This window comes from Spermophilus citellus (assembly GCF_964194105.1).
Source record: "Spermophilus citellus genome assembly, chromosome: 11".
Taxonomy (NCBI): domain Eukaryota; kingdom Metazoa; phylum Chordata; class Mammalia; order Rodentia; family Sciuridae; genus Spermophilus; species Spermophilus citellus.
Window position 1 is genome coordinate 102,126,964 of NC_138192.1, and position 26,414 is coordinate 102,153,377.

At 37.4% G+C, this 26,414-nt stretch overlaps 2 protein-coding genes across 8 annotated transcripts in view; one reads left to right on the forward strand and one right to left on the reverse strand.

The window, feature by feature from the left end:
• NIF3L1 (NGG1 interacting factor 3 like 1) lies at nucleotides 1-18,140 on the forward strand. 4 transcript variants are annotated; one of them, XM_081260935.1, is made up of 7 exons: nucleotides 1-48; nucleotides 1,185-1,685; nucleotides 3,077-3,239; nucleotides 5,959-6,085; nucleotides 8,787-8,925; nucleotides 11,194-11,277; nucleotides 17,166-18,137. In XM_081260935.1, exons 2-7 carry the CDS (start codon nucleotides 1,250-1,252, stop codon nucleotides 17,348-17,350), a joined length of 1,134 nt encoding a protein of 377 aa, XP_081117061.1. In that variant the 5' UTR covers nucleotides 1-48; nucleotides 1,185-1,249; the 3' UTR covers nucleotides 17,351-18,137. The 4 variants fall into 4 exon arrangements, with proteins under 4 accessions (XP_081117061.1, XP_081117062.1, XP_081117060.1 ...); XM_081260934.1 differs by lacking the exon at nucleotides 1-48 and adding an exon at nucleotides 68-251; XM_081260936.1 differs by lacking the exons at nucleotides 1-48; nucleotides 8,787-8,925 and adding an exon at nucleotides 66-251 and having other exon boundaries at nucleotides 17,166-17,303.
• Nucleotides 18,141-18,483: 343 nt separating this feature from the next.
• ORC2 (origin recognition complex subunit 2) overlaps nucleotides 18,484-26,414 on the reverse strand; it is a 43,575-nt gene continuing 35,644 nt past the window's right edge. For all 4 annotated transcript variants that reach the window (XM_081261651.1, XM_081261649.1, XM_081261650.1 and 1 more), the window contains 4 exons: nucleotides 25,804-25,975; nucleotides 24,415-24,476; nucleotides 23,425-23,543; nucleotides 18,484-21,828 (listed from right to left, as the gene is read on the reverse strand). In XM_081261651.1, coding sequence (XP_081117777.1) covers nucleotides 21,742-21,828; nucleotides 23,425-23,543; nucleotides 24,415-24,476; nucleotides 25,804-25,975 — 440 coding nt within the window. In that variant the 3' untranslated portion in view covers nucleotides 18,484-21,741. The remainder of the gene's footprint in view (nucleotides 21,829-23,424; nucleotides 23,544-24,414; nucleotides 24,477-25,803; nucleotides 25,976-26,414) is intronic.

Consider the following 26,414-nt stretch of genomic DNA (forward strand, 5'->3'; position numbering starts at 1 on the left):
AAATAAGCTCAGTACCGGAAGTGACGTACAGGAGAGTTTCCGGAACCGGTGAGTAGTGGGCGATTTCAAAATTTACTGGGGTAGTTGTGCTCTTTGCCTCAAGTCGTGGTTAGGGTTGGTTGTGATTGTTTTGGAGTGCTGCCGAGAAAGAACATTAGGGAAGAAAACTGTTTCGGCATTCGAGAGACACTTTCTGGTCCTGACTCAAGAACGGCTGCCCTACCTGGCTCTTGTCCTGGAAAGTCCTTGAGGTGGCACTGAAATGAAAGTAGATGAAGTGATGTAGAGAGAACATTTTGTAGGCTGTAGCGCCCTACTGTTACTAACAATAGCAAACAAGGCTTACGCTTACACTATCCCCTGCTTTATGTTTTGTTCGTTTCGTGGTACTGGGGATTGAGCCCAGTAGGACTCTACCACTGAGCTACATCCCCAGATTTTTTTATATGTTTTATTTTGAGGCAGTGTCTCTAAGTTGCCCAGACTGATCTGTGATCCTCCTGCCTCAGAATCTCGAGGAACTGGGATTGCTGATGCCTGATGATACTGAGATTTATCAAAGATAGTTCCTATTCTCCAGTAGCTTTAGCATAGAAGCTAAAAGAATTATAACAGTATGTCAATGTTATATTGGAGGGAGAAAGGCTTTATTTGGGAAGTTAAAGAGAGTTCGGAAGGGTAATACTTAAGAGTAATGGAGAGGTGATGAGGGTCTTTGAAGCAAGGTTGGGGAGAATAAAAATGAGCCAGTCCTGGTGGGGCATGTTTTTTGGTCCCAGCAAATTGGTAGACTGAGGCAGGAGAGCAAGTTCACAACCAACTTAGTAATACCCTGTCCCCAAATAAAAGGGACTGGCAATGTAACTTAGCGGGGAAAGTGAAACTGTGTAGTATCCCCAGTATCCAAAACTTAAACAAATCACCAAGGTATGGGGAGAGTGGAGGAGGAAGAAATGTACATTAGTATATTATATGTGAGGTTTTGCTAGGTGACATATTAATCTATTTGCTTATCCAGATGGCCTGCAGTGTAGGTTGGGTCTCCATTTTGTACATGAGAAAAAAGCTGTCAGATGTTAATGACTTACTTAGGCTACATTATGCTGGAAAGGGGCAGAGCCACTACTTGAAACCAGGTCTGTATAATGACAGATATTTTTCCCACATGCTTTGATGCCTTTTAGGTCCAGACCTAAAGTGTTCCAGAGTACCATTTCCTGTATTTTGACTTCAGATACCTGATTTCTGTATGTTATCATCTTGTGTACGCTTGGTTCCCGCAACAGTCCGGCTTGTCCAGTCCGGTATCTGCATTACTTCCCGTTCCTTCATGGATTTGAAGGCTCTTCTTTCCTCCTTGAATGACTTTGCATCCCTCTCATTTGCTGAGAGTTGGGACAATGTTGGATTACTGGTGGAACCAAGTCCACCACATACTGTAAACATTCTCTTCCTGACCAATGACTTGACGGAAGAGGTAATGGAGGAGGCTCTGCAAAAGAAGGCAGATCTCATCCTCTCCTACCATCCACCTATCTTCCGACCCTTGAAGCAGATAACCTGGAAAAGCTGGAAGGAACGCCTGGTGATCCGGGCTCTGGAGAATAGGGTTGGCATCTATTCTCCTCACACAGCCTATGATGCTGCACCCCAGGGAGTCAACAACTGGTTGGCCAAAGGGCTTGGTGAGAAGCCTCTTGTTCTTTCATATTTAAAATTTTCCTACAAATACTTAGAAATTTTAAAATGTCTTTCCAGTAAAGTTTTAACTGTTTTAGGGGTGAGGGGACATCATGTTGCTGAAGTCTGGCCGTTAAATTGCATTTGAAAAACCAAACATTGTTATCCTTAATGAATAAGGAAAGCATAAGAACTCATCATTGTTAGGCAACTTCACAATTCTTCATTCATGTGATGCAGTGACTAGAACCCAGGCATTCAAACAGTGGTTGAATTGAAATTGAAAGCTGAGGCCTGTCCAGGATATACTTGGTATGTTAGTGACTGCGACATTGGAGTTTAATAATGTCCAGTGTAATGAGGGAATTCAGCATATGTGTTTTAGCTTTATTTTTGTAAGTTATTTTAAGATAATACTTTCTAATAAGCTTTTCTTGAGTGACTTTTTTTTAATATTTATTTTTTAGGTGTAGATGGACACAACACAATGCCTTTCTTTTTATGTGGTGCTGAGGATCGAACCCGGTCCCACCCATGCAAAGCGAGCGCTCTCCTGCTGAGCCACAATCCCAGCCCCTTGAGTGACTTTTGATAAGTCATTGTGAGCTAAAGCTTTTATGATGAAACATCTCTAGTAATGTGTTCAACAGATTATGAACATTTGTCACCTGGAAAAAATGGGTACATTTTACATGGATAGATTTACCAAGCAGTAGACAATCTGTATCACCTAAAAAAAAAAAAAAAAAAAAAAAAATTCCACAAGTCAGTCTTTCTTGTCCAGATTTTTCTGAAATTTAAAATATGGGAAAATAATTCAATAATGTTTCTCTCTCTCTCTCTTTGTGGTGCAAGAGATTGAACCCAGGACACTCTACCCCAGAACTGTATATATTCCCAGCCATTTTTATTTTTTATTTTGAGGTAGTTCTTGTTTGGCTAAGTTGCCCAGGCTGCCCCTGAACTTGCAATCTTCATACCATGTAGCTAGAATTAAAAGTGTGCACCACTGTGCTTGGTTTGATTTTTTTTTTTTTTTAATGAATTTGATTTTGTATGTCCATACCAAATTCTTAGACTATAGGGGTATATATGTGCGTGTGTATTACAAAAACATGAAAGTGTATTTTTTTTTTTGTGGTGCTGATGGTAGAACTAAGGGCCTTGTGTATGTCAGACAAGCTCTCTATCACTGAGCCACATCCCCAGTCCAAATCTTTTTTTTTTTTATTGATTATTTAAAGCATTACATAGCTCATGATATATCATCTTTCATACATTTGCCCAGTACAAATCTTAAAAAATACATTCATTTGCCTAGAATAGTTTATCTTACTTTTTAATCTTAAAAGAAAAACCAACAAGAACTTTAGTTTTCCACAATTTTTTTTTCTAGGAGCTTGCACCTCCAGTCCTATACATCCTTCTAAAGCTCCCAACTACCCTACAGAGGGAACTCATCGAATAGAATTTAGTGTTAACCACACCCAAGACCTGGAAAAAGTCATGTCTGCAGTGAAAGGAATTGGAGATGTTTCTGTCACTTCTTTTTCTGCTAGGTACAATGTATTTTTCTCTTTTTTCTGTGTATTTATTGGTAAGTGTATTTATTGGTAAGTGCTTTCTTTGTTTTAATTTACTTTTTATTCTGATTTGTTATATATGACAGCAGAATGCATTACAATTCATATTATACATATAGAGCACAATTTTTTCACATCTTTGGTTGTATAAAAGTATATTCACACCATTTGTGTCTTTATATATGTAGTTAGGGTAATGGTGTCCATCTCATTCCACCATCTTTTTTACCCCCATGCCACCCCACCTCCTCTCCCACCCCTTTGTTCTAGAGGTAAGTACTTTCTTACAAAGTCTGTAATTCTGTCTTAGCTTTCTATTGCTATGACAATATAACTAAGAGAAATCAGAGAAAGAGATTAATTTTGGTTCATGGTTTCAGAAGTTTCAGTCCATAATTACTGGGCTCCGTTGTTTCTGGGCCTATGGTGAGGCAGAACATCATGGTGGAGAGTGTGGTGGAACAGTGCTGCTCCCCTCATGGCAACAGCAAAGCAGACAGAAAAAGGAAGGAGCCAGGGCCAGGGCCAAAATATACCCTTCAAGGATACGACCCCAGTGATCCATTTCTTCCAAGTAGGCCCCGCCTCCTAATATTTTTACCACTTCCCAATAGCCCATTGAGTTATGAATCCATAAATGAATTAATCTATTGATAAAGTCAGAGCCCTCATGATCCAGTCATCTCCCAAAGGTCCCCACTGCTCCATTGTGGACTAATTCTTCAACACATGAGCCTCTGGAAGAGTCTTCAGGTCCAAACCATTATACTCTGATACTTAGGTTTGGAACAAATTATATTTTCCTGGCATTGGTTTACAAGCTGTGTGTTTCTCATGTGCCTGTGGGTTCCAGACAAGGTGAACTGTGGAATCTTTTCAAAACAATTAAAATGGTAATATTTATTGAATATTTTCCACTTGGGAGGGATCATACCATACATTTTACATGTAGTATTTCTAATCCTCCTGGTAATGTTTAGGGGTAATTCTTTTTACTTTAGAGAATGCAGACAGACCCTGATAAATATGACTTTTTATTAAAATTGAAATCATTATATGAGGCTACACCAAAAAATGATCTCTGTAATGAGTGATTTTTTTTTTTTTTTTTGTATTTTATTTAGAGATGGAGTCTCACTAAGTTGCTTTAGGGCCTTGCTAAGTTGCTGAGGCTGGCTTTGAACTCGCAATCCTCCTGGCTTTGAACCCGAAATCCTCCTGCCTCAGCCTTCTGAGCCTTTGGGATTGTAGGCGTGTGCCAGTGCACCTGGCTTAATGAGTGATTTTTTTTTTTTTAAATATTTATTTATTTATTTTTAGTTCTTGGCGGACACAACATCTTTGTTGGTATGTGGTGCTGAGGATCGAACCCGGGCCGCACGCATGCCAGGCGAGCGCGCTACCGCTTGAGCCACATCCCCAGCCCCAATGAGTGATTTTTTAAAAAGTATTGATTCCTTATTGTAAAGTCATCGAAAATATCTTGGAGTATTTCCAGAGAATTTTAAGAATCTCAAGAAAAATTATTCCTGGGACTTTGCAAAGATTTCAGCTGTGAATATCTTCTGCCATTTTTAAATACTGTATAAATACTTAAATTAAAAGAAGAGTTAATTCTACAAATGAGGTATGAAAAATTGAAACAATACAATAGTCCCCTCTTCCTTCTACTCAATCCCAGTATCTTTAATTCAAGTTGTCTTTTCATTTGTTTATAGAGAAGTGGGTATCTTTTCAAACAGATGCAAGGACATGAAGAAATATATAGTTTTATTTTACATTGTTTTCTTAATTAAATAGTATGCTCTTTTTGTCTTTTTTAACAGCATGTCTTAAAGATCTTTTCATTTATGTCTATACCATTCTTTTTAATTAATCTTTTTTAAATTGCTGTATAATGTCGCTTATTATGATGTATTGAAGTTCCATTAAGCATTCTCTCTCTTACTGATGGGCTTTTTAGTTCAGTTCAATTTTTCCATATTACAGTTCATAACTAGGTTTTACTATTTAATTGGGGCCCAGCTATTGTTTGTCCTTTTGAAGCACCACAGTTGATTCCAGTGTTGGCAGCTATGCTTCCGGGTTATGTTTTCTTTTCTTTCTTTTTTTGGTGATGCTGAGGATTGAACTTCACACATGCTAGGCGAGCACTTCAATACTGAGCCACATCCTTAGCCCCCAGATTATATTTTAAGGTGTCCTTTAGTTTTAGAATTCTGTGATTATCAAAACATTTTGGTGCCATTTTTTGGGAGGAGGGAGGCTCTAGGGCATTACTGAGGGGGGAGGAAGGGAGAGTGAGTGAGAGAGAAAGAAAGGGGCCAGAGACAAAATATACCCTTTAAGGCTATGCCCTCAGTGACCCACTTCCTTCAACAAGCCCCACCTCCTAAACTTTGAGGACATTTTGTTAGATAAATTCACAGCACTTCATCTAGATCTAACTTAATCAGAAACTTGGAAATAGGGCCCAGTACTCTGTTTTAATTATTCCTCCAGGTGATTCTGATGCATGTTACAGTTTGAGAAACACAATTTTAGAACAAGGATTGGTTTGAGATGAAATGAGTTCTGTTGGTCAAATCCTTAGTTTCATATAAATCTGCTCTATCATAGCTAGTTTGTCAACTGTGGAATTTTAAAAATATATTATTTTTTTCTATCCCAAACCAATGAGTGATTTTTTTTCTAGGATTGACAATGAAGAACAAACACGCATCAGTCTAAATTGTACTCAGAAGGCTTTGATGCAGGTTGTGGCTTTTCTCTCCCAGAACAGACAGCTTTATCAAAAGACTGAAATTCTGTCACTGGAGAAGGTAATAAAAGCATTTTATGGGACTGGGGTTGTTGCTCAGTAGTAGAAAGCTTACCTAGCAGATATGAGGCACTGATTCTATAAATAAAGGTCCATCAACATTTATACAAATACTTAAGAAAAAGTATTTTATATTTGATTTTACATTATGTGCATTTGTTCACAGCTTTATTGAGGCCAAATCAATTAAAGAACTGCACTTATTTAATGTGTACCATTTGATGAGTTTCATTTTTCTGTATTTTTGTTGAACAAATTTATTTTTATACTGTTGGATCAACAGTCCAGAAACGATTACTAAAAGAAGTACAAAGGGAGGAGCTGGGGGTATAGCTCAGTGGTAGAGAGCTTGCCTAGCATGTGTGAGGCCCTGGGCCCTGAGTTTCATTTCTAGTACCACATATACACACACACACACAAAAAAAAAAAAAAAAAAAAAAAAAAAGAAGAAGAACAAAAAGTGCAAAGTTGTGATGAGGATTTAATTTGAGAAAGGGAGATATTCCAAAAATAGGAAAACATTGGTATTTCCTCTGGGGCACAGACTTACTTAGAGGGGTATAGGTTTTGTGTTTTTGTATTACCTGCTTTAAACCATTTCATTTACTCTGTTAACTTGGCAAATATACATATAATATTGATTGCTTTATCTTTACTTTCTGACTCAGAATGCTTTTTCTTTTTTTTTTTTTTTTTTTTTGTACCTGGGATTGAACCCAGGGGTGCTTAACCACTGAGCATATCCCCAGCCCTTTTTTATATTTTATTTACAGACAGAGTCTCACTAAGTTGTTTAGGACCTTGCTAAATTGCTAAGGCTGGCCTTGAATCTGCAGTCCTCCTGGCTCAGCCTTTGGAACTGCTGGGATTACCTGCGTGTGCCACCATGCCTGGCTTCTCACAAGTATTTCAGATCTAATATATATAGTTTTGTATGTGTATGTGTGTGAGGGGGTATATTGGATTGAATCCAGGGCCTTGTGGAAGTGCTGTACCACCGAGTTACATCTTCAGTCTTTTTTTCTATTTTTTAAAATGTTTTTAATACAATAATAGGGTTCATTTTGACATAATCATAAATACATGTAACATTGTTTTTTCATTCTCAGTTTCCAGGACTTCTCCTTTCCCTTTCCTTCTTCCCGTTGATCCCCTTTCTCTACTTGTCTATTTGTTTATTGTTTTTATTTAATTGGTGTATTGTAGATATACATAAAAGGGGAGTTCATTGAGATATATTCATATATGCATATAAGTGGGTCAGTTTCATTCTGCAGCTGCTCCTCTTTCCCAGCCTTCTTCCCTTTCCCTTGATCACCTTCGTCCATTCCATTGTTTGCCTTTTTATTTTCATATCTCCCACCTCCTTTTTTTCTCTTATTTGTCTCTAACTTCCACAAACGAGAAAACATTCAGTCTCTTAATTTTCTGAGTATGATTTATTTCCCGTAGCATGATGTTCTCAAGTGTCATTTATTTACTAGAAAATGATATAATTTCATTCTTCATGGCTGAGTAGAATTCCATTGTATAATATTACATATTTTCTTTATCCATTTATCTATTGACAGGCACCTACATTGGTTCTAGAACTTACCCAACCCTTTTTAAATTATATTTTGAGACAAGGGTTCAGTAAGTTGCCGAGGCTGGCCTTGAACTTGTGGTCCTCCCGTGGCAGCCTCCCAAGTCACTGGGATTACAGGCATGCACCTGACATCAGGCTCCACTATATGAAAATATTGACCTTATTCCTGTCTCACCCCTTTATATCCTTTTTTAAAAAAAATTATTTTCAAGTTTCCCCAACTTCTCCCTTTGTCCTGTAAATCCAAGCTCTGCAGATTCTATCCCCATATTTATAAAATGTTTCTCCTCTTTATAAGCTCTATCAGCTGAGAGCTTCTACAGCTAAACTCTCATCTGCCTCCTTTGGGATATTAGTAGTCTCCTCACTGGGTACCTGCTGTGGCCTAAGAAGACTTCTTAGCATAACACAGGAAGACCTTACTGCTCCAGCTTCCTCTGCTTCCCCAGCATCTGCTATGCACATCAGCCATACTTTCTGTTGTTGGATCTGCCCTCACAATGTGCTGCTGTCTTACATCTTTGATGCCTTGTACATGTTCTTTCAGTTTAGAATGCCCTTCCACATCTCATTCTACTCCTCTATTACCACACTTCACTTGACATCACCCCTTTTGAACTCCTTTCTAGTTTTTCTGTAGGACCCAAGTCTGTGTTAGACCTTCTTAAATTAAAATTTTACCCCAAGACCCAGCTTAATTAAGTTTTCATTTCTTTGTGGTTCCCTAACAATAGCACCTACCTTGTACTTAACCCACTTTTATTATGATTATTTAATTAAACATATGCCCTCTTGGAAGGCTCTAAACTCCTAGTAGTTAGAATGTTTTTGCCTCCCCTGACTTTATCCTGGAGTGTGCTACAGTAAGTTCATAAAGTGCATATATATTTTTTTAAAATTTCAGTTAGTATTTACTATTCTGTAAGTTTATTTTTTAGGACTGATACTGGCTAGTCTTTGGGGGGTTTTTTTGAGGCAAGTTCTCTCTATGATGCTGAGGCTGGCCTCAAACTTGTGATCCTCCTGCCTCAACCTCTCAAGTTGCTGGGATTATAGGTGTGAGCCATCAAACCTGGCTTGATGGAAAGTGTTTCTAATTTGTGTTTCTCTTCAGCCTTTGCTTCTGCATACTGGAATGGGGCGATTATGCACACTGGATGAATCTGTCTCCCTGGCAACCATGATTGAACGTATCAAAAGACACCTAAAACTGTCTCATCTTCGCTTAGCTCTTGGTGTAGGGAGGACTTTAGGTAAATATGTCTCCTTCATTTATTGAATACACTATTGGTGACCATGGACAAAGGTTAAAACTCTTGGTTTTATTAATAAGTGATAAAGAACATGTTAGCAGCTTATGGGAAATGATTGGCTTACTTTGTTGATCAATGTGGGCTAGGTTACTGTGGAATACAACTCACTGGCTTAAACAGTGAGATTTCTTAGTCCTACCATGTTCATCGCAGGTCAGCAGGGGAAGTCTGTTCATTATAGGACCAGTTGCTGTTGCGCAGAGAGAAAGAGAGAAGGGTGTTAAGTCATTAATAATTAATAAAGAATAACAGGTTGGAAATGGTATGTGTTAGGTCTGCTCAGTCCAGTGTCCAGTGTCACACTATCCAATAAAACCCAGAGAGGACATAAAGTGTAGTCCCATCATATGCCAGGATGAGAGCTGGACTCATGACTGCTACAATAACAATATAAAATTTTGACACTTTGCAAGAAGGGTGATATTTTAAATTTAAATTTTAAAATTGATCTAGTGAAGTTCAGTTACTGATTCTGTAGCTAATGCCTTCTCTTCTATCTTTTCCCAGTACTTTGGGAACAAAAATAATGATGAGACATTTATGGGATAGCTGCAGTGAGGGCAGCACTATAATGAGTGTCTGTTCTAAGTATGTCAGCTCCCACTGCAAAATCAGGTGCACAGTGGTTGTGAGTGTGGATCTTGATGTCAGACAACCTGGGTTCCAGTTTCTTCTATTTGCTTTGTGACTTTTTTTTTTTTTAAAGAGAGAGAGAGAGAATTTTAATATTTATTTTTTAGTTTTCGGTGGACACAACATCTTTGTTTATATGTGGTGCTTAGGATCGAACCCGGGCTGCACGCATGCCAGGCCAGCGCGCTACCGCTTGAGCCACATCCCCAGCCCCTGCTTTGTTACTTTGACAAGTTATTTGACTCTTCTGTGCCCTGGTGGCCTCAGCTATAAAGACTGCATTAATGATGAAATAACTTATGTTTTAGTGTAATCCATGTGACATGGCACAATGTGACTCGCACACTTTAGAGTAAATGGTAGTGGTGTTGACTGTGTGGAAGGTATTATTACTCCCATTTTGTAGGAGTAATAATAGAGGCTCAGAGAGATAAGTAACTTACCTAAAAGGCACAGTTAAATCAAATGACTCCTGAGAATAAGTTCCAAAGAAAATGAATGATGGATGGGGTATGGCTTCAATCCAACCTCACAGCCCTACTTTGATACCATATGTTAACCAGGGGTGACTGGTCATAAGAACCTAAAAGGATTTTGGCTTGGAAATGTCTGTCATTTCACTTTTCAGAAGCTGAACTTTGAGGCTAAATACTGTATTTTTTTTTTCTTTCTTTCTTTCTTTTTTTTTTTTAAAGAGAGAGTGGGAGAGGAGAGAGAGAGAGAGAGAGAATTTTTAATATTTATTTTTTAGTTCTCGGCGGACACAACATCTTTGTTGGTGTGTGGTGCTGAGGATCGAACCCGGGCCGCACGCACGCCAGGCGAGCGCGCTACCACTTGAGCCACAACCCCAGCCCCCTAAATACTGTATTAAACATATTTTCCAAATCCACTCATAGCAATCCTCTTTCCAGCTGACCCTTTTAGTTTCTCAGCTTCGAAAGAAATTGAAAGGAGAGCTAGTGCTGCCATCTTTTTCACTGTTGATCCAGGTGAAATTACTTGACCTGACAGCATTGCAACAAAGCCTAGAGCTGCACCATTAGTACTATTCAGAGTTTTGTAGGCTTGTGCAACCACATCCAAAGCAATGATTTGGGTTCATTACGGATTAGTTGCCTATATTAAAAATGTTTTTAAGCTGGGCATGGTGGTGAATGTCTGTAAACCCAGCAGCTGGGAGGCTGAGACAGGAGGATTGCAAGTTCAAAGCCATCCTCAGCAAAAGCGAGGCACTAAGCAACTCAGTGAGACCCTGTCTTTAAATAAAACCAAAATAGGCCTGGGCATGTGGCGTAGTGGCTGAGTGCCCCTGAGTTCAATCCCTGGTAACCGCCCTCCCCCCAAATGTTTTTAAGTCAGCAGGCATGATTCATATACTGATGATGATAACAGGAATGTAATCTGCATTACATTGGGTAATTATAATATTAATGTATATTATACAAATATATAAATAGTATATATTTATGTAATACAAATATATAAACTATAATATTACAAATTATAATATTAAAATGAAAGGGTTTTATAAAATATTGATCTCTCTTTCCAATTTTCTTTATTTTCCTTTAGAGTCCCAAATCAAAGTCGTGGCCCTGTGTGCTGGATCTGGGAGCAGCATTCTGCAGGGGGTAGAGGCTGACCTTTACCTCACAGGTAGGACAGCCTTAAGCTCTCTTTCTCAACCTTGCTTTATTTTTTTACAAATTCAGAAATAGCAGATTTTAGAACAGTACTGAATACAAATGTCTAATATTTTTTGAACTTGAACTACGTAGGAACTATACAAGAATTGGGGGCACACTGTATTCTTGGTGTAAGATAGAAGTAATTTAATCATTTATTATTAGTTTATCAAAAATTGATAGAGCATTTTTGTAGTGTACTTTCTTCCTCAACTTGATTTCTCTCCGATATCATGTCAGTTAATAGAACACTTTGTTACCTTGACAATGGCTCCTCCTTTTTTAAAAAAGAATTTATTTTGGCTGGGTGTAGTGATGCACACCTGTAATCCCTGCAGCTCAGGAGGCTGAGGCAGGAGGATCGTGAGTTCAAAGCTAGCCTCAGCAACTGTGAGGCACTAGCAACTCAGTGAGACCCTGTCTCTAAATAAAATACAAAATAGGGCTGGAGATGTGGCTCAGTGGTCAAGTTTCCCTGAGTTCAATCCCCAGTACAAAAAAAAAAAAAAAAAATTGTTTTCCAGGGATAGATCTCCTTGTGGTGCCTAGGCTGGCCTTGAACTCTTAGGCTCAGTGGATCCTCTTGTCTCAACCAAGAAGCTGAGACTAAAAAAGTGCAACCAGTGAAAATGGTTCCTCTTACTCAGCCCCATAGCTAGTCAGCAAGTCCTATCAGTTCAACTGCCAAAGTCTTTCTAGAACCTTTTCCCTTTTTTCTAGGCATCATCTGCTACCTGATATACTGTCTCAAGCCTTTAATCTTATCTTCCTATGCTCCACCTCCAATTTTTTAATGATATATTTATTTATTTATTTTGGTACCAGGGATTGAACCCAGAGGTGCTTCATAACTGAGCCACATCCCTGGTTCTTTTTATTTTTATTTATTTATTTTTTTAAAGAATTTTTTTTTAGTTGTAGTTGGACACAATAACTTTATTTATTTATTTTTGTGTTGCTGAGGATCAAACCCAGGGCCTCACATGTGCTGGGCGAGCATTTTACCACTGAGCCACAACCCCAGCCCCAAGTTCTTTTTATTTTTTATTTTGAGACAGGGTATTGCTAAATTACTTAGGGACTCTCTAAATTGTTGAGGCTGGCTTTGGATTTGCAATCCTCCTGCCTCATCCTCCTGAGCCTCAGGGATTATAGGAGTGCATTACCATGCCCAGCTCAAAATTAACTTGAAAGGACAAATTTGATAGTGTTATTATCCAGGTTTTAAGGCCTTTGATGATTTCCTTTTTTTTGGACCAGGGATTGAACTCAGGGGCACTGAGCCACATCCCCAGCCTTATTTTGTATTTTATTTAGAGACAGGGTCTCACTGAGTTACTAAGTACCTCACCATTGCTGAGGCTGGCTTTGAACTCGAAATCCTTCTGCCTTAGTCTCCCAAGATGCTGGGATTACAGGCATGTATCATCACACCTGGCTTGGTGATTTTATTCATCTGTTTTAGTGAAAACTAAGACATTGCATCCTTTGCCATATATCCTTTTCTTATGCTCTTTTCTCTGCCTAGAATACCTTTTCCTTGTCCTTTTCTTTGTATTTGTGATGATAAACCCAGAGATCTCCTCTGTAAAGCTTTTGCTGACATTGTCTTGCTCCTACCCCTCTTGGAGTCCTAATCCTTTGTTCTTGACCTCTAATGTACATTTCAGTTGGACAGTACATGATTATTTGTCTGACTTCTAGGCTTTCTACTCTGTCCTTGAGATACAACCTAAAAGATACTGGTTACTTTTTTTTTTTTTTTTTTTTTTTTTTTGTGGTGCTGGGGATTGAACCCTTGTGCATGCAAGGCAAGCACTCTACCAACTGAACTATATCCCTAGCCCCGGGTTAATTTTTATTGAAATAATTTTTTGACCTAGTTACTACTAAGGAATATGACCAAACTTAGCCCATCATTCCTTCAAAGGATTTGGAGGTGTTTGGAGGCCACGCTTTGTACACTTGTTGCTACCAACTGTATTTTCACCTCTGCTCCTCCTTGAATTTAGCACAGAGTAAGTCAAAGAATTGTTTTCCTACTTCTGGAGCTGGACTGTATGGTCTTCACCCTCTGACCATTCCTGTGGCTTCTTCTATGGCTGTCCTACCCCACACCCAGGCCATATTACCTAGTGCACTATTTCACAAAGGGTGCTGCACTCCAAGTATCATGGCATCCAGATGTAGAGAGGTGCAGTGTCTGAGCAAGTCTGATGTGATTGCTCTGAGACAATAAGTTAAAAATGTATTTGACCATTACCTATTTACTATTCTTCTAATAATATAAGATTTTTAGAACCTTCATATTCACACATATTCATGCCAGATTGAAATAAACTTTCAATATATAGGTGATTTAACTGATTATCTTATAGTATGACATGTGCCTATTTAAAAAATTAATTTTGGGCTGGCTGTAGCTCAGTGGAAGAGCACTTGCCTAGCATGCACATAAAAAAACAAAAAGCCAGTAAATTAAAGGCACTATGCCCATCTATAACTACAAATAATAATAATAATAATAATAATTATTTTAACTTTTTACTTGAAGGCATTTCAGACCCATAGAAAAGGTACAAAATAGTGTAATAAACTCCTGTATGCCCTCCACCTAGATTATTAATGGTTACACATTTTGTCATATTTTTACATTCTGTTTTTTTTGGGGGGTGGGTACTAGGGATTGATCTCAGGGGCACTCAACCACTGACCCACATCCCCAGCCCTATTTTGTATTTTATTTAGAGACAACATCTCACTGAGTTACTTAGAGTCTTGCTTTTGCTAAGCCTGGCTTTGAACTTATGATCCTCCTGCCTCAGCTGGGATTAGAGACATGTGCCACCACACCTGGCACAGTTTTACATTCTTTATGTATACATTATGTACATATTACATTCATGTGTGTAAATATGTATATACAGGGTAAGTATCCAAACTGCTTGAAATAAGAAGTGTTTTGGAATTTTGGAATATTTTGGATTTTGGAATTTTGCATATACTTAATGAGTTAATATCTTAGGGATGGAACACAGAATTTTTTTTTTTTTTTTTTTTTGTGGTACTGGGGTTTGAACCCATGGCCTTGTGCATTCGAGGTAAGGACTCTACCAATTGAGCTATATCCCCAGCCCTGGAACACAGAATTTATTCATGTTTCATATGCATTTTATCCACATGGTCTGAAGGTAATTTTATACATTATTCTTAGTATATCTCCATATTGAATACAACCATTATTTGAGGTCAGGTGTGGAATCATCTACTTGTGGCATCATGTTGGCAGCACTGAAAAAGTTACACATTTTCAAATTAGTGATGCTCACCCTGTATAAGTATGTATAATGTGTTAGTATGATAAAATAAATATCCACATGTATATTTATGTATTTCCTTCCAAACCATTTTATAGTAAATCAAAGATGTAATACCACTTCACCCTTCAATAAATAATCTAAGAACAAAGATATTCTTTTATATAACTATGAAAAGTTATTGAGTTTGTGAATTTAATATTGTTAAAACATATATTATATGCAGTCATATTAAAATTTTCTGGTTGATCAAAATTTATAGCATTTTTTTTTTTAGTGGGGGGGTGGGGACTGGGATTGGGGAGGACTGGGATTGAACTACCACTGAGCCACATCCTCAGCCCTTTTTATTTATTTTGAGACAGGGTCTCACTAAATTCTTGAGGTTGACTTTAAATTTGTGATCCTTCTTCCTCAGCCTCTTGAGCCCCTGGGATTACAGGCAGCCATGCGCCATCATGCACGATAGCTTTTGTTTTTTTTTTTGCTGATCCATGTTCTTCGTTCTTTAGTCTGGAATAGTTCCTCAGCTTTGTCCTTATAGCATTGTGTTAGGTCTTTATGGGTAAAATACTGTAAAAGATCAGCAAATGGAAGCTGTCACGTTACAAACCAAATTATTTCTTGTTTGTCTCTTTTACTCTCCTTTTGCTTATTCTTTCCCACTGTGCCAGGCTTTTCTTTCCTTTGGCCTCTACTCTTAATACAGGGTCCTCCTGATTTTCCCACTTTTGTGCTTTCTTTAGCCTGTGAGTTCATGATATTCTGGGCAGCCAGGCTGTCTTCCCCTAAAACATGGCTTTCAACCTGGTCACTTTAGTGTCTTTTTCTACTTTTACTTTATTTTCACTTTTATAGAGTAAGATTTTTGAAAAGGTTCTTGAAAACAAACTACTTCCAATAGTGAAATGATACATATTGGTAGAGAATTGAAAATTATTGTAAATAAAACTACTCATTTTCCCCCTAAAAAAACTTTCTTCTTAATTTTATGGCTATATAAATATAGTTTAAAATTATGTTTTTATGAGCATCCCAAATTGTGTACACTATATTTTTGCTATCAAATTCAAAGTCATCATTTGCTCACAAATATCCTGATGAGATAGCACCACTGACATGATGCCAAAATGGAAACTTCCACACTTAGCTTCATGTAACAGGTCACAGTCAAAACACAGTTGTACTAAAATATTATATAAAACTACTTTCATGCCATGTGTATCAGGTATGTGAAATATTTCCTATTTAGTCTTGGGTTCCATCCTTAAGATATCCTACATATTTATGTAAATATTTTCACATGAAAAATCCCAAATCTAAAACACTTCAACATTTCTGGTCTCCTGGTGTTTTTTTTTTTTTTGTGTGTGTGTGTGTTTTTTTTTGTTGTTGTTGTTTTGGTACTGGGCATTGGACTCAGAAGCACTTAACCACTGAAGCACATCCCTAGCCCTTTTTGGTATTTTATTTAGAGACAGGGTCTCATTGAATTGCTTAGCGCCTTGCTAAGTTGCTGAGACTGTCTTGAACCCGCAATCCTCCTGCCTCACCCACCCAAGCTGCTGGAATTACAGGTGTGTGCTATTGTACCACACCCAGTCCAGCATTTTGTAAAAAGGATACTATGCTTGTTTGTTTTTTTTTTTAAATAAATCTAGAAATATCTTTAAACTTGTTTCATCCTTATGAGTAGACTGGGGTTGATTGTGAAAATATTGGTGCTCATAACTCGTAAGAAGAACTTGGGGGAAGTATACCTGTGATTTTCCCTTCAGGTGTTATTGCTTTCCTAAGAAGGGGACTTCCTGAAAGTGTTGTTTTACTTAGCAGTGGTCATTTATTTTATTGTGAAAACACTTTCAGTGTGTGTTCTTACAGATATGGTTTTGGTTGGATATACTAGATTAGAGATTTACTGCTATGATTTAATGTGCTTTATGTCCTCCCAAAGGTTCGTGTGTTAGGATCTTGGTCCTGAGAGTGGTATTATTGGGAGGTGAAGGAACCTTTGGGAAGTGGGGCCTAGCGGGTCTTTGGATCATTGGAGGTGTGGTCTTAGAGGGTAGTTCTTGTGTGATCCCTTGAGTTCTCTTGAGAGAATTGTTGTAAAATGAGGAAGCCTGGTGCTCAAGGTGTCTTCCCTGCTCTAGGTTTGAGGTGTGACCACTTTTTTGATCCCACATAAGCTCCTACCATTACCATCCACACCAGGAGATGATGCATCCAAGGGATGGCCCTCACTATAAAGCCTGCAACTAAGCTATTTGGCCTGAATCTCCAAAATTGTGAAATAAATAAACTTTTTCCTAAATAGGCTGTGTCAGTTATTTCATTATATTGATATAAAGCTGACTGACTTGCTTGGGGTCTTCCCAGAGGAAGTAAGAGAATTTTCAGTGGGATGGCCTCTTTTCACACTGAGGGTCATGTAAGAAAACTATACAGTTTTCTTTATTTATATGTAGTTACATGTATTACATTTACTTCATATAGAATTTCATGTCTAATATTTAAGAATTTGTTTTTTCCTTTTTGTTAGGTGAAATGTCTCATCATGATGTTTTGCATGCTGCTTCCCAAGGAATAAATGTCATCCTTTGTGAACACAGCAACACTGAACGAGGCTTTCTTTCTGACCTTCAAGATATGCTGCGTGTGCACTTGGAGAATAAGGTTGATATTATCCTCTCAGAGACAGACAGGGACCCACTTTGTGTTGTATAACACATACAGGAACATAAGGATGACACAATCTAAAAATCATTTGGATTGAAACTCAGATGTATAACTTAAGTTAGTGGTATTGGGATACTTCCAAAGGAGAATCTTAGAATGTATTATCATCTTTGATTTGTTAATCTGGTTCACCAAATGTTTTATAGCTCATAAGGTAAAAACCGAAATGTAACTACCATATTAAAGAACTCTATAAAAAAATTACTAAATTATGTTTATTTAACATTCTTGGGAAGTAGCTCAAGTAATCATTCTATTAAACTGTAGATAGGATATGCCAATCTAGAAATTCCTGCCTTTGCAGAGCTTTAAAAATACAAAGATTTTTGTAAATATTACCATCCCACACCAATGGGTTGCTGTCTGTCACTCTGGTGATAGTCCACATTCTTCCTTGAGTGCGTATTTCTCACTTTACTCCACAGGCATCACATTGCCCCTACTCTCCCTTAAATATGTATCTGCTTTCTTGAATAAACCACTGTATATGCCTTTGAAAAATGTATTTATATAAGCTTTAAAAGCTTGGGTTTGAATATTTATTTATAGGAAGCAGCCTCTTTGTGGTGGTAAGGTCTATTTATGTGTTAACTATTCCTAGATCCACCTAGATTCAAATCTCCCAAATGCGTGTCAGGATTTGTTTTGCCTTTTTGGTTGTTATTCAAAGTGAACATTTTTCAATTTATTGCTTCTCCAGGTGACTTATATGTAATTTTATTAGTATACAAAATGATGCTTGTCTCTCAAAATAATATTGATGATACCGTATTAATTTTATGCCAGGTGCTCTGCTGAGTCCTTTGTAAACATTAACTTTTCAAGCCTTATAAACAAGCATATAGGTATTATACTCATTTTAAAATTGAGGAAACTGACACAGGTTAAGTAATTTTCCCAAGGTTGCTTAGCTAGGAATTGGTGGAGTTAATGCAGGCAGTCTGGCACCAAGCCCTCTGGCTTAATCACTTCTTAAACACATTTACAATGAAATTGATAGAAGCAGCCTGGAAGAAACCCATTTTTGCTGTGATTTTTCTTTGGATAGTATGTTGAAAAGTATTTACAATTTTTCTTCTGAGCAAGTTGCTTTGATAATGATAAAAGCAGATCTTTTATAGTATTGTCCAACATGTCGGATCTTACATTCCTTTTGTAGGTTACTTTTTCTAACCAATCTATCTCCCCAAGCACTTAGGATCCTAACTTAGAAATTGTTCAGTGGCTTTCCTCTAACTTTGATCCACTGAAGAAATGATGTTTGGCCTGAGTCTTGTGAAGTGCCCCAATTATAAATGGAGGAGGAGCCAAGAAAAGAGGGTGAGGAAAGAATGGGTAGTGTCAGAACCAAGGAGAAAGCTTCAAATGGATGATCAACACTATCAAAATGGAGAGAATGAGTTAGTAGATCACCTTTGAGGGATTATCTAATGGTATTTGATCCAGTCAGTCATCATTTGCCTTCTATATGCTGGGCCTAAAACACATGGGGGTAGCATAGATCAGAAATTTGGATGGTAATTATAAGCTAGGGAAGGTTTTCTGGGAGTAGATTAGAATTCAGTCACTAGGAACAGCTTGAACAAATGTACATGGGAGAGAAATATCACAATATACTGGAAAGCCCAAGTAATTAGTTCATTATTAATTACTTAGAAAGCAGGAGGCACTGGCTCAGGAAGCTGAGACAGAAGGATTACAAATTCAAGGCCAGCCTCCACAACTCTGGAGCTCTAAGTAACTTAGTGAGACCCTGTCTCAAAAAAATAAAAGGAACAGCCATGCACAGTGGCACAAACCTGGTTTAATACCTGTGGCTCAGAAGCTGAGGCAGGAGAATGGAGGGTTCAAAGCCAGCCTCAGCAACTCATTAACAAGAGCAAGACCCTGTCTCTAAATTAAATACTAAAAAGGCTGGGGATGTGGCTCAGTGACTAAGCGCTCCTGGGTTCAATCCTCAGTATAAGTAAATAAAATTAAAAGCACTAGGAATGTAGATAAGTGATAAAATGCCCCTGAGGCAGGGTAAGGGGTGAGCAGGAGGCAGGAAGGTATAGCCATGTAGCCACAGAAGAAGAAAGCCTGGAACCAGACAAAGTGGTGCACACCTTAATCCCAGCAACTCAGCAAGCTGACAGGGTGATTCCATGTTTGATGCCAGCCTCAGAAGCTTAGTGAGACCCTGTCTCAAAATAAAAAGGGCTGGGGTAAGGGCTCAGTGGGTAAGCATTCCTGGGTTGCCCTTTGTCCAAAACAAAACAAAACAAAACAAGCTTGGGTTCAGTGACTCTTAAACCCTTTTTTCTTTTGAGCACACAAAAATGATGTGATTTCATCTGTGATGATGGCAAGATCTCATTTAGTTGGAGGTTTTGGTAATTTTCTTGGTTAATGGGTCAAAGAATGTGTTTATGATTGGATATTCTTTTTTTAAAAAATAGTTTTTTTAGTTGTAGCCGGACACAATATCTTTATTTTATTTATTTATTTTTATGTAGTACTGAGGATTAAACCCAGCGCCTTGCACATAATAGGCGAGCACTCTACCACTGAGCTGAAATCACCATCAGTGGGGAAGAGGGAGGGTAGTAAGGACATAACTGCTGGACCTTAAGGAACCAATGATGCTGATACAAGTTAATGATGAACATATGATGATTCTGCCAAGATCATCAGTGTTTTGTCAGATGAACTCAAAAAATTTTTTGAAACTACTTTGAGATATTTTAGTAAGAAAACAGCACTATAAATTTAAAAAGGTGATTCTATCCAAATTGGCTTTTTATTAATAGTAAATTCTATTGACACATACTGCTTACAAATAGTATAAACACAAAAATTACAAAAATAAACCAGTAGATATTTAAAGGCAAATGCAAAAATTTGCACATTAGATTATTAAAGGTTTTATATAGTTTTTATACTGTTAACAGTTGTCAAAACTAGATATATTAAGCAAAAAAGCAAGGTGCAAACCAGCAAGTACATTAGTTACCATTATGTTTTTGAAAGAGAAAGACATATTGTTACATGTGCATAGATTACCTCTGGAAGAATACTTAAGAAACTGCTACCAGTGGTTACCTAAAGGACCAGGGATTAGGAAATGGGAAAGAAATTCACTTTCATTGAATATCCTTTGGTACTATATTAAATTATTTAATCTCATATTCAGGTATAAATTTGTTCACATATTTTGGTTAGTAGTTATATATGAGACTAAATCCTTAATAAGTGGACTTAACATGAAATTAATTATCTGAAAAAAACTTCCAAATACTTCTGGAAATATTTTCATGAAAAAGGTTTACAGGATAAGAAATAAGAAAAACTGATGCACTGAAGACTTTATTACAATGATATTTAAATGAATTTCATTTTCAGGTGTGACATATTTCAGGGGGTTTGTATAATCTATAAGCTAAGCTTGACCACTGTTGTCAGCTTATAGATAATAAGAAAAGCTTTTGTAAATATCTAGGAGGCTTGAAATTGTCACTTTAACAAAAAATGGAAGTATCTTACAGTGAGATTAATGTCTACTTGACAGAGAAACCAACATTTTCAGCCAACCACTAATACACTATTGTCAATATACAAGAATAATGAAATGTTTTATTTTGTGTTCTGAAAACAATAACTAAGTCAGGATTCAGTTTCTTTAGCCTGGTTTCTCACTTGTATCATAAAGGTCAAGGTCATGGCTAAGATAATGACTTTTCCAAATAAGATCTATAGTTGATGTGTTTTTCTAAGTTGGGTATATACCCTATACCGTCCTTATGCTTATCTCACTTTCCCAACTGAATAGTATTACCCCCCTACCAAGTATGTAGCCTAAATTCAAAAGGAGAAAGGCAGATCACCTACTTCTTCTCCCCCAGACCTTTTCTTAAATTATTTTACACACAGCAAGAAATGATCTATTGTCTCCACTCATCTGTTCCGAAACAAAGAACACACTTCTGTGATGCCTGTCTTTGTACTTCTTTGTACTTCCAGCACACTTACAATCAGCTCCAGGAGTGTTAAAAGGCCCTCAAAAAATTAGGAATAATATCTTTAGTAGAAAAGAATTCAAAAGCATCCAGTTCCAAATAGTCCCTGAGCACACTGATCATTCCAGCAAGAAGTCTCCAGAGAGGTAATGAGTGAAAGGCACATTTTCTGCAACTCAAGGACCACTTGCATAGTACTAGAGATGGTACACCAGCCAGGCTAATCAAAAGATCTAATTGATGACATATCCTCTCCTAACGTTGAATCTTATTATATGCTGGAAAAATAATCTAATGTTGGATGTAAACAACACTTTCGACTAGAGTGGCAACTGGGTACAACAACCCTTCCAATGGAAGATTCAAGAGCAAAAGATAGCTTCAAGCCTCCTCTTCTTCCTTTTCCAAGAAATCAATCAATGTTCCATTGTCAACAGGAATTAACAAATATTCTACTCCATCAGTTCCCTAAAAGACACAAGAACACCATTAATGAAATGGATTTGATTCTTTGATATAGTGTTTTAAAGAAATACCAAAATATAAAAAGGCAAAAGGACAAACAGGCATATTTATGTATTTTAAAACACTGAGTTATAGTTAAACCATTTTACCAGGAAAGAAAAACTAAATAGAGTGGGGTAGGTGGGTAGATATTTTCTTCACTGAGCTTTAGATCCTTTATCCTCCTGCCTTCTCCATAACCTGATTCCTGATTTCTCTGTTCTTTTTTCCTCTTTCAATAAGATTCTTTCCACTGGCTTTTAAACACATTCAGGTATCTCTCTTTTTAAAATAGATTTCATTAGGTTCCTTCATTCCTCTCCAACTACTGCCCTTTCCAGAGAGAGCACTGTCTATATATGTATATATATATAATCTGTTTCTTCACTTATCACTCCACATAGTCCAACCTAGCTACTGCTCCTGTTATATGTCATTCTGCTAAGGAATTCCATATTCCTAAATCCCACAGATATTTTCAATCTTCATCTTTTTGGCCTCTCAGCAACATTTGACTGTTATTCTCTCTTCCTTAAAAATACACTACTCTTGGATTCTCTGACACCTTGTTTTTTGTTTTTTTTTTCTCTCTGGCTGTTTTCCTTACCTCTGGAGGTTTATCCTTGACCATTAAATTTAAGACTTCTTGGCTTAGTCACTGTCCCTCTATTCTCATTAAATGTCCTCATTAAATGTCCCACCAATGCCTGGTTTCAATTACAACAGAAATAAATTGGAATCATAATCTTGTATGTCCAGCCTAGGTTTTCCCTCTGGTTTCTTGCTCTAGGTATCCAACTACCTAATTCACACTCCACTTGGGAATCACAAAGAAAAAACCAGAGTTAAAGTCTAAACTTACTAAATTCATTAGCTTATGATCTGTATCCCACAAACATTACTTTTCCAGTTTCTCATCAAATGATCCCACTATCTCTGGCTATGCAAACCAGAAACCAGGAATCACTCTTGACATTTTTCACATCTAATTTTTCATCAATTCTTGTCAATTCTGCTTGCCAAGTATATCTTGAATCCAACCACTTTAAGCTCCATCAGAAAAGCAGTTAGGATTTTGCTTATTACTATAACTTCATACTTAACTAATTAGAGAGAAAAGAATTATTTGATTCATATTATATTTCTAATGGCCTATTACTTTGGACTAGAACTTATACACAGTATTCTTCTCTGCAGTGAAGCAGAGTACTTCTTCTTTTTTTTTTTTTTTAAAGAGAGAGAGAGAGAGAAGAGAATTTTTTTTAATGTTGATTTTTTAGTTCTTGGCGGACACAACATCCTTGTTTTGTATGTGGTGCTGAGGATCGAACCCGGGCCGCACGCATGCCAGGCGAGCGCGCCACCGCTTGAGCCACATCCCCAGCAGAGTACTTTTACATGTCTCTCTTTACAGAACTAAGATGGCACATACACTAAAGGAATCCTTGTGGCCCACCATGGAAACTGTTTCATACTCAGGTCTGAGTCAAAGATATACTTATCCAAAGTAAATGATATGTACTTCTCCTGGTACATAATCCTAAAACAGCAGAATCTTACCTTCTTTGTTCTTATAAGTTTGTGGTCCCTGAATTCAGTTAACTGGGCTCGGAGTGTCAAATCACTATTGACAAGGAATGCTTCCCGACACTGCTGGTAAAAATCTTGAAAAGAAAGTCCTAAAGAAATCGAAAGGAGATGTGAACATAAGTCTGCATTTAAGATGTAACCCATAAACAGATACCCATATCAAAGAATAGATAACAAAAGCATTGCCAACATATTATGCCAAAGCCATCAATAAAGACTGATTTTTTAAAAAAGAAAAAAAAACCAAGCCAGGTGTGATGCTGCCAGCTACTGGAGAGGTTGAGGCAGGAGGATCATAAATTTGAGGCCAGCCTGGTTAACATAGCAAGACCCTGTCTCAAAGTAAAATCAAAGAGCTGGGTATGTAGCTCACTGATAGATGTCCCTTGAGTTCAATCCCCAGTACCTGGCAAAAACAAACAAACAAACAAAACAACCCATGGAAGAAGCAACCTTACCGGAGAGAAAACATTTTAGGTTTGCACCTGTGGCCTATACTTTTTAAAGAGAACTGAATGCTGAAAGTAGTTAATTATGACCAAACAGAACATAAGCCTGTGGACATTCTATTTTTGCCTCCCACTCCTACCAATGGAGATTGGAGCCAAGACCCCCTGCATGCTTTGAGGCAGGGTCTCAATAAATTAATTATCCAGCTGGCCTTGAATTTACCATCCTTTTGCCTCAGCCTCTTGAATAGCTGGGATTACAGGCCTTTGGTACTAGGCCCAGCTACTGCAGCAGTTTTAAACAGGGTGAATAAAGTGACTTTAAAAAGGGAAGGAACTAATAAGTCATGAGAGCTGAACAATTAAATCTACTGTGTTAAGGACATACCCATCACAGAGCAACCACTTATTCACTACTTTGAGAAACTGCAGTTCTTTCACTAGATTCCACAAAAAAGGAATTTAAGTTAGGGGTAAAACAAAAGTTACACATGTATCAAATATTGGATACCAATGTATGAAGGGTTATCCTGGTTATCCAGCTGATACTTTATTAGTAGCCTGAAAATCCCCCTAAAGAAAAAGAAAACAAACAGGAAGTCACATCTAGAATAAGAGCAAGAAATAATAGCCAGTAGTAAGACACACAAAGAGAACATCAAATATCTGGCTTGTCTGCATTATCTTCTTTCTATTCTTTTCTCTAAGGAGTATCATTCTTTTTGACTCAGAGAAAAGCAGCTTTTTTTAAATATAAGAGCATTTTCTTTTCTGACTGCAGATTAGTTCTCCTTATAGAAAATTTGGAATATATACCAACAATTAAAGAGGAAAATATCCTCCTAATCCTAAGATAATAGCCACTAACATTAGGTATAGAGATCATATTGCATATGCTGCTACATCAAATCTTTCTGGAGTGAGGCACCGTGGAAATATACAAATTAATACATTTATATACTGTATGCACCATTTTATCCTTCACCTTTTCAATTACTGATTTTTCCCATGTCTTTAAAAACTCTTCTTAAAAAGTTTTTGTTTTCTTTTTTGCAGTACTGGGGACTGAACCCAGGGCATAGTGCATACCTTACCACTGAACCACATCTCCAGCCCTTTTTATTTTGAGACAGGGTCTCACTGACTTTTTGAAGTTGACCTTGAATTTGTAATCCTTCTGCCACAGCCTTCTAGGTAGCTGGTATTACAGGGTCTGGGCCACTGCTTCTGGCTTCTTTCTTTCTCTTAATCTATTCAGGTTTTACGTATCTGTTCTCAGGAAGGTTTGTTTTTTTTCAACAACTCGTCTTACGAGACAGATCTAGAATCTTATGCTTTTGAGAGGGATCATAATGCTCAATACATAATTAAACATAGCCATAAAGTTTAAGTAAAATCCAAGCTGAGTGTCACACTGCCCACCTATGTACCAATTACTCATGAGGTAGGAGGATTGCTTGAGACCAGCCTGGCAACAAGATAAAACTCAACCTTGAAAGGGGGAAAAAAAAAAGAATGTACCAAAATTCTGCTTTTTCTCATAATGACCATTTAGATGCTCTCATTCAGAAATATAAAAATTTATTAAAGAAAAAATATTAGTACTCTTGTTTATTACTGGGCAATTTGATAGTCTAGTACTGAGTATTTTGCCTACTGTATAACCCAATACTATAACTGTTTTTATTACTATCTCTCGTAATCCTTTAAATAGGGACTTTAGTATAGCACCAATAAACTTCGTAGTACAAACATTCAAATATATAGAGGGTTTTTCTTTGTTTTTTGTAAAACTGGGATCAAACCAGCACCTTATACATACTAGTGTTCTACCACTGACTACATCTCCAACCCTCACCTGTATAGTTTTTAAAAAAAGAATTAGAGTTGACATTCTTACCTTGCATTAGGGGTAAGGCTTCGTAACACATGTGTCAGGGAACTAAGTGGCAGAGATCCAGATTGTTTAACCAGAAGAGAATTCTCATAGGAGGTTTCTTCAGTATAAGGACTATATGTAGTAGTTTCATACCAGAGCCAATTATAAAGACTTTGCTTTGCATGATCCCACACTACAGGACATGTCCAAAGGAAAGAATTACAAATTATTTTCGTGTTACTAGATTCCATTCCAGGAAAAAAATGAGAGAATATTAAATAGAACAAAATGAATCCTGATTTTTTGGGGGGTAAGGGGTTGGGGAAGTACTGAGGATTGACCCAAGGTCTTGCACATGCTAGGCAAGTGCTCTACTACTGAGCTACACCCCTATCCCTTTTCATACTAAAATTGAGATATGATCTCTCTAAGTTGCCCAGGCTGATGTAAATTTTTTTTTCTCCCAGTACTAGGGATTGAACCCAGGGCCTCAGACATGCTAGGCAAGCACTCTTCCACTGAGCTACATATATTACCAACCCTTTTTATTTTGAGATAAGAGTTTCACTAAATTGCCCAGGATAGCCTTGAACTTGTGATTCCCTGGCCTCAGCCTCCAGAGTAGGTAGGAT

Bases quoted from the DNA above. Each gene is read 5' to 3' on its own strand.
- NIF3L1 (XM_081260935.1), top strand. From the start codon at position 1,250: ATGTTATCATCTTGTGTACGCTTGGTTCCCGCAACAGTCCGGCTTGTC. The intron at 3,240-5,958 runs GTACAATGTATT...TTTTTTTTCTAG, and splicing joins GTCACTTCTTTTTCTGCTAG to GATTGACAATGAAGAACAAA. The intron at 8,926-11,193 runs GTAAATATGTCT...ATTTTCCTTTAG, and splicing joins TGGTGTAGGGAGGACTTTAG to AGTCCCAAATCAAAGTCGTG.